At 37.4% G+C, this 16,021-nt stretch overlaps 1 protein-coding gene across 2 annotated transcripts; it reads right to left on the bottom strand.

Annotated features, from left to right (window-relative positions):
• Positions 1 to 232: 232 nt before the first annotated feature.
• Positions 233 to 12,083, bottom strand: LOC111862355. Of its 2 annotated transcripts, none has more exons than XM_023847668.2 (3): positions 11,948 to 12,083; positions 8,052 to 8,360; positions 233 to 1,757 (listed from the first exon to the last, which is right to left on the bottom strand). In XM_023847668.2, the coding sequence occupies exons 1-3, from the start codon at positions 11,966 to 11,968 to the stop codon at positions 1,473 to 1,475; spliced, it is 615 nt and encodes a 204-aa protein (XP_023703436.1). In that variant the 5' UTR covers positions 11,969 to 12,083; the 3' UTR covers positions 233 to 1,472. The 2 variants fall into 2 exon arrangements, with proteins under 2 accessions (XP_023703436.1, XP_023703435.1); XM_023847667.2 differs by lacking the exon at positions 11,948 to 12,083 and adding an exon at positions 11,780 to 11,881.
• Between the last annotated feature and the right edge of the window lie 3,938 nt (positions 12,084 to 16,021).

The following is a 16,021-nucleotide window of genomic DNA, read 5'->3' as shown; positions in this document are numbered from 1 at the left end:
TAAGCTCAAAATGACTACTTTCTACGTATATTCTAACTGCCAGATGAAGATTTAAATACAAGATATATACAAGACTAGAAGCTGGGACAGTGCAGTCAGTATAGCGACTGGCTACAGGCTGGACGAATGAAAGGTTGAAGTTCAAGTCTAGGTAGGGTCAAGAATTTTCACTTCTCCATGTAGTCCAGACCAGCTCTAGGGTTCACTTAACCTCCTATACAATGGGTATTGGGGGCTCTTTCCCAGGGGTCTGACCTGGGCCGACCTGGTGGGAAGCCGGTGACTAACAGCCTGAACTATGGCACGGCTTTGTTTAGAGTTACAACATTTGATACTATATGACCCATGCAGTTGAAACAGCATCGTTAAATACCTAACAATCAACCTTCAATACCAAAAGATCTGTTTACTGACAGTAGGGGCGTGGAGGAGTGCAGATTGCACTGTGACTTCAGACAGTGTAACTGCTATGTATTTAAAATGCACACATATGGCTCTTCCTTTATTCTGAGCCTCTAATTTTTCGCATCAGTAAGAAACTAACAAAAATCTTGCTTGTGCTCCCAGCATAAAAAGATCTAAAGAAATGGCCAGAGATTGATATAATCTTACCAACTGACTTAAACATTACTACAGCCTCTTGGAGCTAAATTTTCTTACAAAACTTAGCAAAGAGAAACTCTCTCTTCCATTCTCTTCATGTGAGAAGACGACTTTTTGTACTCGTATATCCTGTCCAACAAGCGCAGAAAATTAACACATAATGGAAAGATCATGGTATGTCTATTTCACCTTCAAATCAACTCAATGGATTTTTAAGAAATATAGAATTGGTGTGTCCACACTAAAAAGTTTCAGGTAAATTTAATTTTGCTTTGTGTCAGTCCATATAACCCTCTACTTTACAGGAAACTCAAAATCAAACTGTATCACTTTTTTCCAAAAGTGGCTTATAGGACAAAATATTAGTTGACTAATATGAATAACATCAAACCTGCCCCAAACATGTCCGTATAGACTCATACCAAATTTCGTCAAAATTCACAAGTAATTTTTGAAATAAAATATGTGAAGAAATCACTGTTTACACATGATACACCCACTCTGCAATCCCTTTATGCATTTTGAAGCAAAGAAAGCAAAAATAAATTGTGACATCAGAACAACTGAAGATGTCTCAGATTGAAAAATGAGGCTCTCTTCCATGTCCAGTGAAACAACTGAGCTGGAAAGGCAGTCCCTGCTGTGTCTACCATGATCTTATGTGGTCAATACTTAGACATCAGTCCTCTACCCTGTATAATTTACACATATCTGAAAAGGTGGCACAACTATAAAACCATTTTGAAACCTTCTGGTTCATATCTTAAAGAGTTACTCATTTTACAAAACAATAACCTGTAGGCTTGGCATGGAGAGGGCCATTACCTGGTTTCCTAATCACAGAAACTGTTGCCACTGGGATGGTTCTCTTATCTTTCTGCCTGCAGCTGGGCTGCTTTCAGAATATCTAGGTCTGCAATGCTTTCTGGTTCAAGATCTGATGAGAGCTGAGAGCGTACTCTGCTGATTTCTAACTGTGTGTCCACTAATTGAGCTGCTAAGCGACATATTTTCCTACGCATTATTTCGTTTTCTTGCTCTATGTCATGTAAGCTCATCTCCTCCAATGGCCGTTTATAGCTCTTGCTACGGCCAACTGCTGTCTTGACATAGGTTCTCTCCAGGTTGGGTTTCTCTGCTTCCAACTGGCGAATCTAAAAGCAGGAATTCATGAGGAGTAATTGCACTGACTATGCAAATGTGATCCCTGTTCATACTGTTCAATAATATTGTATCCCTACACTACCAGAACATGCGCTCACACGCACGCACACACACACACACACACAATACACTGACTGAATGGGGCCACAAGGTCAACCTTTGCAGATGATGATGATGAACAAAATGTCTTAAACAATTACCATTAAGAATCTAATAATTTCACATGTGGCCAAGGAATCTGCTGTACTTTTGATGGGTCTAAGGGTTCATTACTGGGTTCACAAGTGATCACCACTGGATGCTAATTTTAGACAGATAAAGAGAAGACACTGGCTGCCAAAGTCTTGTTTTTACATCATGATGAATCTGTTGTGTAAGCACTTCAGTAACAAACAATGACACACTTTATTGCAAAGCCCAATGATGGTCAAATGACCAAAACATGTAGCCCAGTGACATTTCAATAAACATAGATTACTGAAAACCAAATGTTGCGACCGACAGATATGCCTCATTACCCTTGGTGGCCAAAATAACATTCTAAGTTTTTATCCTACAAACTCTTTGATGAACAGCCGCACATTTAAAAAAAAGGCAATTAGTACACAAAGAAAAATACTGATTTCTCCCAGAAATAGTTCTATTAAATTTGTCTACACCAACAGCAAATTTTGCGTTCTAACTACATAGGAAATTGTCACCTTACGAGGGGCATTCAAGTTCTAAGGTCTCCGATTTTTTTTCTCAGGACTGGGAGCAGACATGACACATGACACAGCAGTAGACACATGCGGTTTAGTTTAAAATACGTGTGCACTCTTTGTGAATGTGTGACAGAGATGGCAGCACTGTACGACACACAGAACTCTAGTGGTGGCGGCGAGAGTGAGGAATGTTTTTGATACGTAAAATGGCGACCTTTTTCGTTACACTAACAGCGAGTAATCATTCGTTTTCTCCACTTGCGTGGTGCAACACCCATTGAAATTCATCGCCAGTTGAGTGAGACGTGCGGTGATGGTGTCATGAATGTGAAAAATGTACGCTTGTGGGTGCAACAGTTCAAAGAAGGCCGAACATCGTGTGACAACGAACCAAAACAATCTCGGCCTCGCACCAGCCAGTCTGACAACATAGTCGAGCGAGTTGAGAAAGTTGTTTTGGAGGATCGCCGATTGAGTGTGGAAAACATCGCTTCCAAAGTTGGCATTTCTGTGGGATCTGTGCACAAAATCCTGCATGAAGACCTGCGAATGTGGTAAGTGTCCGCCAGGTGGGTGCCACGAATTCTGACGGACGACCACAAGACTGCGCGCGTGGTAATTTGCCAGGCGATGTTGACACGTGATGAAGACATAAATGGGACTTTCTTTTCATCAACTGTGACAATGGATGAGACATGGATGCCGTTTTTCAATCCTGAAATGAAGCGCCAGTCACCTCAATGGAAGCACACAGACTCACCGCCACCAAAAAATTTCTGGTAAGTGCCAATGCTGAAAAAATGGTGGCCATGTTTCGGGATAGCAATGGCGAAATCCTTACTCATTGCGCTCCAAAGGGCAATACGGTGACAGGTGCATCCTACCAAGATGTTTTGAAGAACAAGCTCTTTCCAGTACTGCGAGAAAAACGGCCATAAAAGGCTGCGTGTGTGCTCTTTCACCAGGACAATGCATCAGCGCATCGGGCTTACGCGACGCAGGAGTTTCTTCGTGAAAACAACCTTGAAGTGGTTTCTCATGCTCCCTACTCACCTGACCTGGCTCATAGCGATATTTGGCTTTTCCCAACGATGAAAGGCACTCTCCGTGGTCTCACATTCACCAGTCATGCCGCTATTGCATCAGCAATTTTCCAGTGGTCAAAACAGACTCCTACAGAAGCGTTCGCAGCGGCCATGGACTCATGGTGTCGACGTTGTGAAAAATGTGTACAGCTGCAGGGAGATTACGTTGAAAAGTGACAGAAGTTTCACATTTTTTGTATGATAATTGTGGGAGAAAAAAAAATCGGAGACCTTAGAACTTGAACGCACAACGTATAAAGATGAATATGATAAATATAAGAGATGTCAGTGTGAAAAAACTTCTGGGGCGGTAAACAGTACATTAAAACAACAAAGGTAATCAAATATTAATTTTAAGACATTCCTGTACTCATTACATGGAAGTGGAGCTAAACTTACAAAGGGCCACTTTTTTTAGTAAAACTGAAGTGGCAGAAGAGGATATTTCAAAACGATATTAAAATGTATGTACCTAAATATGTGTTCAATAATTGGAATAGTTGATTACAACAGAACGGTCAACCTCTTCAATGGAACAGATAGTGATTGGCTCCTAGTTAGAAACCTAATGAATCGTACAGTATTATATTTAAGCATCCTGTTATACTCACACAATATATATGACACAAACTCCGTCTTAAGTGCAACAATTTAACTGTAGTTCTTTCTTCTTCCCTTCCTCCTACATGTTTCGGCCCTAAATGGCCATCATCAGGTGTGTATTCTTACGTAGCTGCTACACTGCGCGTAGTTTAAAATTTAAAATCACCAGTCTTTCCAATTGTATGCATGTATGTATGTATGAAATCTTTGTTAACCTACAAGCGTCAATTTGATTTCTAAAATTGGCACTTTTTTAAAATTTCAATTCAAATTAAAATGTCTATAAATTTTCTGTTCTTTTTCTTTTTTTAATTAAAATTTTCTCGGGGTACACGCCCTATGTCTATAGTGCTGCAGCGGCTACTTCTTGTTTTATCGCTGTTCAGGTATTGTCTGTAATATACAAATATTCGTATTACTATGTTATGTTATGTTATGTTATGTTATTCTTATATGTTTATACTGTTATTTGTACTTACTCTGTGTAGGCTCTNGTCTGTTATTGTTCTGTATGCATGTCCTGTATTTAGTATGTGATTTGAGTACCCGGAATTGCTATTATTATTTCTAATATCATGTATATGTTCTTTATATTTAGCGTTAAATGTTCGGCCCGTTTGCCCAATGTATTTCAATGGGCAATTTACACATTTCGTTTGGTATATGCCACTTCTATTGTATTTGTCCAATTGTGGTTTTTGTTTGAGTGTGTTTTCTATTGTGTTTCGTGTGCGGAATGCTATTTTTATCTGCATGTCTTTAAAAAGTTTTGTAATTTTTCTTCCTTCTTTTGTACTATATGTAAATATGGCCCACTTTGTTTTTTGTTGTTGTTCGTCGTCATTTGTGTTTGATTTTTGTTTTCGTTTTGTCTGATTCGATCTTTTGATTATGTTTGTGTCGTATCCGTTGTTATTTAGTATGTTTCTAATAGTGTTCTTCTCTATTTGTTTTCCTTTTTCTGTTATTGGGTATGTGTAGAGTCTATTCATTAAGTAATTAATACCTGACAATTTGTGCTTGAATGGATGGCATGAGCTGCTAGGTATCATGATGTCCGTTTGTGTGGGTTTTCTATATATTTCGAATTGCAAGCTATCTTCATTACGATGTATTGTTATATCTAGAAAGTTAATAGATTCTTGTTGTTCTCTTTCAATTGTGAACTTTATAGTTGGTTGCAATTCGTTAATTTCTTTGAGTGTATGTTCTATGTTCATTATTTTTTCATCATATATTATTAATATGTCATCAACATATCTAAAGTAAGCCACTATATGTTGTTTTTGAATATTTCCCATTCTAGTAAATCTAGAATCTATAGCAATCTATATAAATAAAAATGTAAATGTTCGTTTGTTCAAAGTCTTAAATCCCCGAAAGTTCTTCACTGATTGCTTTGAAATTTTGATACAACGTTGCATTCAAATAAGCACGTTTTTATATACCTATTATATAGATGTCACATCTGTGACAGGTAAAAACATGTCACATGTTCGGAATCCAGGAGTCACTTCCATAGTAACGCTAGAACAGACCCTTGCATAGGTAGCGACAATAGCGCTATTGTAGCCCCAACAGTTGGTTGTTGCCTAGGAAGTAACAATAGCGATACTGTAATCCCAACAGTGAGCTGTTGTGTTGAGAACATCGAATCTCCACGGTTACGACGAATACATGGAGCATTCCCACAGAGACAATGCAATAACAATGGGTCGTTGCGCAGGAATCGAAGAATCAACAAAGCAGTGTTTCCCTGGTGATAGACAACAGAAGGCATTGTATAGCAACCGCAGAGGTATATACAGCCCAGCTTCAACAATTCAATCAATTTGGAATGCCATCACAGAACTGATCTGCTGCTGCTTCGTTCAATGTAGAATTGCGTCGTGAACAAAATTACAACATGGGTGATCTTTTGTCGTATGTGCAATCAAATATTCCTAAGCTAATGCTTGAGCAAAAAGGCATATACAATCAAATCATGAAAACTGTCAATAACAGGGTTGCAGAAATCTTCTTCTTAGATGCGCCAGGAGGAACTGGTAAAACATTCCTAATTAGATTGATTCTGGCAGCAATTCAATCCCAAAATGACATAGCCTTAGCTCTTGCATCGTCCGGAATAGCTGCGACATTGCTACCTGGTGGAAGAACTGCTAAGTCCGCTTTGAAATTGCCATTGAACATGCAATTCATTGAAACTCCCACATGCAACATTTCCAAAGCATCAGGCATGGGAAAGGTATTGCAGAAATGCAAACTTATTGTTTGGGATGAATGCACAAGGGGGCACAAAAAATCGCTCGAGGCTTGTCATCGATCATTGCAAGATTTCTGTGGAAACATCAGACCATTTGGGAACACATTAATATTGCTTGCGGGAGATTTCAGGCAAATATTACCTGTAATTCCTCGATCGACACCAGCGGACGAAATAAATGCTTGCCTGAAATACTCTTACTTTGTGACGACATGTAAAGACGTTAAAATTAACTACAAATATGCGTGTCCAGCTGCAAAACGATCGATCAGCTGAGATATTCTCACATCAATTGCTGGAAATTTGGAACGGAAAGGTGCCAGTTGATCTGACTTCAGGACAAATTTCATTGCCTCATAACTTCTGCAATTTAGTGACGTCAAAAGAAGAATTGGTTGAAAAAGTATTTCCCAATATTCAAACCAATTATAAGAATCACGACTGGCTGAGTGAACGAGCTATTCTTGCAGCCAAGAACAAAGACATCTACGAACTTAACAATATCATTCAGTCTAACATTCAATGCGAGGCAGTCACATACAAGTCCGTCGACACTGTTGTGGAAGCAGATGAAGTGGCTAATTATCCAACAGAATTTTTTAATTCACTCGATCTCCCAGGGATGCCACCGCACGTACTGCAATTGAAAATAGGTGTGCCAATTATCATGTTGCGAAATATCAACCAGCCAAAGCTTTGCAACGGCACGCGGCTTGCAGTAAAAAAATTATTGAGCAACGTCGTAGAAGCAACAATCTTGACAGGACCTTTCAAAGGTGAAGATGTCCTCGCATTCCTATGATTCCAATGGATGTGCCATTACAATTTAAGAGATTGCAATTCCCAATTCGATTGGTGTTTGCAATCACCATCAACAAAGCTCAGGGCCAATCTTTAGAATTGTGCAGTTTAGATCTAGACACGGGTTGCTTCTCACATGGACAATTACATGTTGCATGTTCTAGAGTCGGCAAACCAGACAATCTCTATATCTGCACAGACAATGGAACAACAAAAAATATTGTATATCCACAAGCATTGTGAAACTAAACATATTAGAAACGTGCGCTTTCTCTTTTCTTTGTTTTCCATTTAACCAGACTGAGCCACAGCAACGCGTGGCTGGGTACCGCTAGTTAAGAATAACAATAACACATACTGGTTGTCTTTAAATAGTAATAGGCAACATTCAATAGTATTAACACTGTCACATTTGAAATGGCTTCAGTGCAGAGACTCAGAGCTCATCAACCATTTTGCAGGAAAACCCTTACAAGTTTTCATGTATTACCTAAAGAAGAAAAAGATGTGTTCATCACAATAAATAAGTAAAGGTTAAGTGAAACTGAACTAGGTATAAAATATACAATATATATTGAATATTCTAGTAATTCAGACTTTCTTCATATCTGATTGGGGCACCTGCTGATGGATTGAGATATAAGAACTGATTATGGCTGTAGCTAATGGGTTGGTGAAACTCACTTTAATTTTAACAGCTGTAGAACCCTGAGGACTGGTTTAACAGTTTAAGTTGGTTCTGATGATAATGCACAGTTGATTCTAAATAGAGGGAATCTGCAATGGACTGATATAAGAGCTGTAAATCAGAGCAGAAATGATGCTAACCTCATTACTAGAAGACTGGTGATTCTCAGTTTCTTCAACGGTGGTGCTAAAAAATAATTCATCAGAATGACAGCCAATTTCTGTAGAAACAGAAGCTTCCTTGAAAGCTGGCACAGGCCTGTATATATCATCATCTGCTCCATCGGCAACATCAGGACTGTCACCTAGTATGCTGGGATATCCTAATGACTTCAAATATGCCAATCCCTCGTCATCCATCCAGGTCAGAGGGTCCCAATTTTGTGTGGTGCTGACATGATCAACGGACTGAGGGCATGGACTGGCGTGAAAATCCTCCTCTGTCAACATCTGCAAACAATAAAACAATGCTTCCATTAGAGTCCTAGGTGGTTTCTTAGTTTGCATAGTATATATAGTCAGAAACTGCAGCACAACAGTAGACAGATGACTCTGAGGTTGATCTGCTTCACAGCAAAAAAGGAACTGTTATATTTCTGGATTCCAAAGATTTTTGTTACTTAAAATGAACCAAAACGTCACAGCGCATCTTATACACCAGTAGGTCTAGTATGAGAATGAACAATGAAAATATATTAAAACACTAGAACCACGTTCGACATGAGAACGGTGAAATAGTGTGCCTTCTGGGCTGTAAGAAGGTGTAGTTCAAAGATAGCCTGATGTTTTGCAGATCCATATCACGTCCACCTTCAGGATCAAACAGTACGCCAAGAAACCACCAGAAAACAGGACACAAGCTGAAATGAGCTGAACTTGCCACCTTAATTTGCTGGCTTCTAGCTATGTTTACTCTTCAAACCCTGAACGTGCAAAATATATATTGCTCCAAAACACTGGGTTCTCCACAGACTGAATGGCATTACAACCCAGACCCACAGTCAACCCAATGGGACTGAGGTTTTTGGGTACAGAAAAATACATCTCAGCTGGGATTACTTTTGCAAACACCTGAGAAGAACACAATTTCACTGCCACCACGAGGCACTAAACCATTCTAGGATGCAACCAAAATTCGGTTAACGTTGCCTCCTCAAAGAAAAAGCCAAAATTACATACTGAGAATATTAAACAAACACTTGAAAATAAACGAAATATATATTTCTCAACTTTTCCATCCTAAATTACTACATATATTCTTCTTCTTCTTCTATGGCGCAACAGCCCGTTGTCTGGCCTTGGCCTCCCTTATCAAGCCCCTCCATTCCTCTCTATCCTGCGCTGCTCTCTTCCAGTTCCTTACGCCCATTAACTTCTTTGCATCTTCTTCCACTGCATCAATCCGTCTAGTTCTTGGTTTCCCCGCATGTCTCCTACCACCTATTGTACTGTACAATATTTTCTTTGGGATACGCTCCTTATCCATTCTCTGTACATGCCCAGCCCATTGCAATCTTTTAAGCTTTATCGTCACTGAGATCTCTGACTCCTTATATAATTTGTATAACTCTTTATTATATCTTATTCTCCATATCCCATTCTCTTTTATTGGTCCATAAATTCGTCTTAGGATTTTCCTCTCGAAAGAATTGATGACTGATTCCTCTTTCTTGTTTAGCGTCCAACCCTAACATCCATAATAAAGCACCGGTCTTATCATTGTTTTATATATTTTTGTTTTAATCACTCGGTGTATATCCTTTGATCTAAAAACTGATAGTAACGAGAAATATGCATTATTTGCTAGTTTTATTCTTCTTGTTATTTCATGATATTCCTCTCCATCTTTGTGGAATTTTGATCCTAAATATATGAAGTTTTCACCTATTTATATTACATACCTCAAAGAGAAACGTGAAGAAGAAATGATCTTCAGATCTCTGAGGTGTGAGGTGGCAGATCCTCAAATAGCCCAGTATGCACCATGACCAGTAAAGAGGAAAGTGCCCCAGTTCTAAAGAGATTGCTGCTTGTGCAGTCAAGAATTATGTGCACCTCACTCTTAATAGCCAATTAGAAGCTGTAAATTTGAAACCTTTCTTTTCAAAGTAACAAAGAGGGATGCTCTGACTTAATGTCTGTAACACTAGGCAGTTTTGATTTGCGCTCTGAGCAAGATTGACATATTCTGTCACATCAGTGTGCAAACCTGGTCAGTTGTAATTGTTCATTCTTTTATCTTAAAGTCATAACCTGACCTGCTAGCTACACATATATGTAGATAAATTACATATTACAGTGTTTCATTAAGAATGTTTCCCCAGATGACAACAGTGTACTTGTTTTAATATATACTGGTTTTTCTAAGTGTAAAGGGCTTTACTGCATTACACAACGAATGAAAACGAAGCTTCCTTATGTCACCTATACTACTTGAATGCACACTGTATGTCATGGAGAAGAACTCAAGCTCAAGTGTAGTGACTGGTTACACAAAATTCTTCCCACAACTTGAAACACTTATTTTCCTTCTAATGCTTCAATCTATATTGTAAGACTAACAGAGATACAAATAATGATTACACAATGTAGTGATCAATTTCCATGTGTAATTTCCAACAGCATGAGTTGGGTCAGCCACTGGCTACAGGCTGGACAGTCAAGATTCGATTCCTGGAAGGAACAACAGATTTACATGCACATCACAGCCTCCCTTTATAAAATGCAATATATTTGTTTGATGAGAGTCATGCTATACTTCGTTATTCATGTTTGCATTTTACGAATGATCAACTGGTAATATGTTTGTCAGCCTGCGATGGCAACCATAACATGTACCATGACAATATATGACATAAACTCCATCCTAAGTGCAACAATTTATTGTAGTTCTTTCATCTCGCTTTCTTCTACACTACATGTTTCGGCCGCAAACGGCCATCATCAGGTGTATACTCTCACATAGTTGCTACACTGCACATAGTTTAAAATTTAAAAAACACTAGTCTTCCAAATTGTTCATTTCGCCGTTGCTAACAGGTTTCATCAATACATCAGAATCTTGCCTGCTGATATCTGTCTGATATGTACAAAATCTTTGTTAACCTACACATGTGAATTTGATTTTCATAAACTGGCAGAGAGTATACACCTGATGATGGCCGTTTGCAGCCAAAACATGTAGTGTAGAAGAAAGCAAGACAAAAGGACTACAATAAATTGTTGCACTTAGGACGGAGTTTATGTAATATATTGTGCAGAGTGCAACAGGATGCTTAAATATAATAATGTACCATGACATTCATAAATTTTAGCGCCAAACAACGGAAGTGTATTACCGCAAAGTAGGTCGTACTGTTAATTACTACCATAGCAATTATGAAACCTGAAATTATTCGTAATTGTTATTGTAATTTATTTCGAGTCCCAGATGATCCAATAAAACTGGTTACAAACCATAGGATATAGAACATGTCAAATATTAATTAAAATATGTCAAGATAAGCAGAAGAACATAAAATTACAATAGAATCATAAGTACAGTTCAGGTATAAGTTGAGCTCAAGTAAATAACTAGAACATGTCAAAATTATAAAGCAATAAAATAAATGATATAAAAGACAATGAGTATTATCGTAAATACAATAAAACTATTATACAGATAGACTCATATAACTCAATATAGAGTAACTAACATACTATTCACATAAAACCATTAGTTTACAACATCATTCATTAACACTATAACACTTCTCCAAGTCATAAAAACAATGGGTAATCAAGTATCTTCTTAATGAAATTTTAAATTGCTTGTGTATCCCAACAATCCCCTTTTTTTTTAGGAGGCAGATTATTAAATAACTCTATACCTGTAAAGTAAACACCGTTTCGTTGTTTATCCTTGACATAATTGTCAAAACTGATATATTTAATAAATGCTTTATGGATTGACTAGACACGTGGATTGAAACAACAGAATGCAGGCACAGAATTCACATTCTAATACATCAATATAAGACAAAGCAAGTAATATATACCTTTCTTTTCTCTGAAGACATGAAAAATTCTAATATGTGGCATCTACTTCAACAGTTGACTACTGGTAACCACTTAAACAACGAAATGAAAAAGTGTTTCGTACGACCTGGAATCTCGGCGCTGCTCTACGCTGCCGCTGTGACGTCAAGAGCGTCAAGAGAGCACTACTGCGCCCTATATATTCTAATATTGTTACAAGATGGACGCCGCCAGAGCCGAGAGCACGGTCGGTAAGAAGGCATCCTATCATATTATTGTTATTGTTGTTGTTGTTGTTGTTGTCATTATTATTTCTTCCTTATTCCATTACATCTATAGTAGGCTAAAGCCTTACATACAGAAATGTGTCAATTCATCTTGCTAATACTATCAAGTAATTGTCAAATAGACTTATAATATATGACAATGTTTGTTTATATCATATAATACAATTTCTCTGAATTTGATTTGTTCCATTCTGGTCCGTCACACTATAAAGTTTACAGTTGAGTTTATTTCAGTCCAATGTGACATATAAAGCCTTCACCTCCTCAGCACTTAGTTACCTAACATGTTAATTACTTTAACCCATCGAGAGTTTACTATACTACTGTTTGTCCCATTGGAGATAGTATCGACCCTTGTGGGACACCATTAATTAATTTAACCCATCGAGAGTTTACTATACTACTGTTTGTCCCATTGGAGATAGCAGTTCTCTGTTTTCTATTGAATAGATATGACATATAGGTCATATTGTTTGTCTTTCATTCCATAATACCTCAATTTATTTAATAATATATCGTGGCTAACACAATCGAAAGCCTTTTCTAAGTCACAGAAGATCCCAGAGACTTGCGTTTTTTTATTTAAAGAGTCTAGTATTCCAGAGACAAGTCTATAAATTGCAATTTTCAGTCCCTTCCTTTTCTCTAAATTCAAATTGGTATTTATTTAATATACTATTATCATTCAAATGTTTTAACAATCTACTATGCATTACCTTCTCAAATATCTTACTACGTAGTTCGTACTGAAAGTCATGAGCAACTTTTTTTGCATGCAACCTGGGAACAGCAGACAAAAGAGAGTATGGTGGTAGGTGGAACCAGCTGTTGTGTTAAACTTGAGTGTCTTGTGACGTCAATAGTTTGCATCACGTGACCAGTATCACTCCTAATAAAATGGCCAACAACGATATGTTGTTTTGCCAGTGTGCTGTCATCGAATTTCTTGTGAAAGAGGAAATCCCTGCTGCAGAAATTCACCAGAGACTTCAGCATGCTTATGGAAGTGTGTGCATGGGTGCGAGCAGTGATCGAAGATGGGTGAAACATTTTAAAGATGGGAACACCATTGAAGATGAGCCTCGGAGCAGTCGTCCTCGAACAGCCTCAACTGAAAGCAACAAGGAAAGAGTGGATGAGATCATTGAAGATGACAGGTGTGTGACTGTGGACACAATAGCCCCAAAACTTGGAATAGAGCACAGTGCAGTACAGGAGATGATTGAAAGCTTGGGCTATAGGAAAGTTTGTGCTCGTTGGGTCCCGTGGTTATTGATCGAAGACCACAAAGGTCATCGAAAAGTCACCACCTCAGAACTGCTGCAAAGATATCGACACGAAGGTGATGATTTTCTGCTCTGTATTGTGACAGGTGACAAAAGCTGGTTTCACCATTTTGAGCCTGAAACAAAACGGCAGAGTATGGAATGGCACAATTTGCATTCTCCATAAAAAAAAAAGGCAAAGACAGTGCCATCAGCTGCGAAGGTGATGGGCACAGTCTTATGGGATGCAGAGGGGGTTTATTCTGACCGAATTCCTGGAACCTGGGCAAACCATCAATGCTGCTCGTTATGTCTAGACGCTGCAAAAGCTCCGTCATGCAATGCACGATAATCGTCCAGGATGAAACATCATCATCCTGCATGATGCCGCTCGCCTCACACTGGAAGCAATTGCAAAGGTGGGGTGTGAAGTTCTTCCACACCTCTCCCATAGCCCTGATCTGACACCCTCCAACTACCATCTTTTCGGATCTGTGAAGGATCAGCTGCTTGGACAACGTTTTGAGACAAGGGACACAATTCAGATAGCAGTGCATCAGTGTCTTCGGATGGCTGGAACAGAATTTTACAGAAGGGGAATTTTCAAACTCCCAGAACACTGGGAGAAATGTGTACAAAGAAGTGGTGATTATGTGGAAAAATAAAGAAAGGTCTGTAGATTGAGGTGGTATATTTGGTTTGTCAATAATAAAGCATGTTACTTTACAAAAAATTGTTGCTCATGACTTTCAATACGACCCCCGTAATGATGTCAATATGGATATAGGTCTGTAATTTGGTTCTAAGTTTTTATCACCTTTTTTGTACATTGGTACAATTGTAGCATGTTTTAATTTGTCTGGGAAAATACCCCCATGCATAGCTCTGTTACATAAGTAACTTATAGGTTCACTAATAAAGATTTTACAGGATTTGAGTATATTATTCGAAATTTCATCATATCCATGGGTTTGACTAGATTTTAGGGACCATATAATCCTATTTCCCTACTCGTAGTTTTTATGGTTTTTATACTAGGTAGTGGACTCTCAAATGCATCAGTCAAGTATGTCATATAATTTGTAGTTTTAGATTTATTATTTTCACCATTTCCTTTTATATATTTATGTGTATTATCCGCTATACCACTAAAATACCTATTAAATGTTTCAACAATATCGTTCAAATTAGTATTCTTTTTACCTTCAATGTCCAAGGTTTGAATATTTTCTGTATTTCTTTTCTTTAACACTTCACTATTTATTATTCTCCAGGTGGTTCTAGCTTTATTTTTTGAATATTTAAGTTGTTTATCATATGTCATCTTCTTAGCTAGATTTATCACTCTAATTAATATTTTACAATAGTTCTTATAATACGTGGCTATTATAGGGTTGTTACTTTTTTGCTTCAACATATAATATCCTTTTGTTTCTACAAGAAATTCTTATACCAGTGGTAATCCATGAGTTCTGTTTATACTTTTGTCTACTTGTTATTGGAAACGACTCATAAAAATGTCTCAAAAATATATTAAAAAATTGATTAAAACTAGTATTAATGTCATTATTGTTATAAACTAGTTCCCATTTTTCACAACTTAGTTTCGTTCTAAATTCTGCCATATTATAATCATTTATATTTCTTTTTACTCGTATTTCATTCTTTTTGATACAAGGTAATGGAAATTGTGCAATTAACAAGTCTATGCCCCCCCCCAAATCAAGATGAAAAATAATTTTTCAGATTTCATCCCTTGTCCTGCAGAGAGTTTTACTCCATTTTTAACTGAGTTTTATCTCACTTCACTCATATCCATCAAAACTGAGCAGCACTGGGTCACTCATTTTACATTTAGTGACACTGTCAAATCATTTCACCGATGAAGAGAAAATCATTGGATTTTGGTTAAATATTCAAACTAAAATTCTATTAGTCCAGTATTAATTTATTACTGCATTATCATGCATACATTTTAATTTTAAACGTTCGTTCGGAAATATATATATTTTTAGCATAATGCTTACAGAAGCAAATTTAAAGTTGGCGTTTTCCAGGAAGACAAGGCATCTCATATTGTTTTCAGAAATATTTAATCAACACTGAAAGAAGTGGCAGAAATATGTGAAGAATGTAAGTAGTAACATGTAAAACAAGATTAAACAAAAAGAAAATAATGCTGCAATATTAAGAAACTTCTGTTAACACTAAAAGTCTGTTCTTTTTTCACTTACCATTGAATGCTGAAAGCCTCATCTCTACTCTCAGCTTATACCCACACACTTTAAACTTGCATATATATGGCAAAATAAAAAGGGACTGCAACAAAAAGCTTAAAACAAATTGTATTACAGGGATAGCTGCTCAGGAAGTGGAAAAAAGATTCTTAGCTCTCAAACTGATTCCTGTTATGGAGAAATGTCAGGTGTAATGAACATGGGCAAGAACTAGAGAAAGAAGGAAAAAATCCTTGTGGCAGAAATATCTAATTGTTTACATACCCTCATTCTAATGAATCCAGTGTAAAATAAAAACATAACAG

Source organism: Cryptotermes secundus, unplaced genomic scaffold, assembly GCF_002891405.2.
Source record: "Cryptotermes secundus unplaced genomic scaffold, Csec_1.0 scaffold542, whole genome shotgun sequence".
In the NCBI taxonomy this organism is placed as follows: Eukaryota; Metazoa; Arthropoda; class Insecta; order Blattodea; family Kalotermitidae; genus Cryptotermes; species Cryptotermes secundus.
This window is presented reverse-complemented; position numbering and strand designations above follow the sequence as displayed.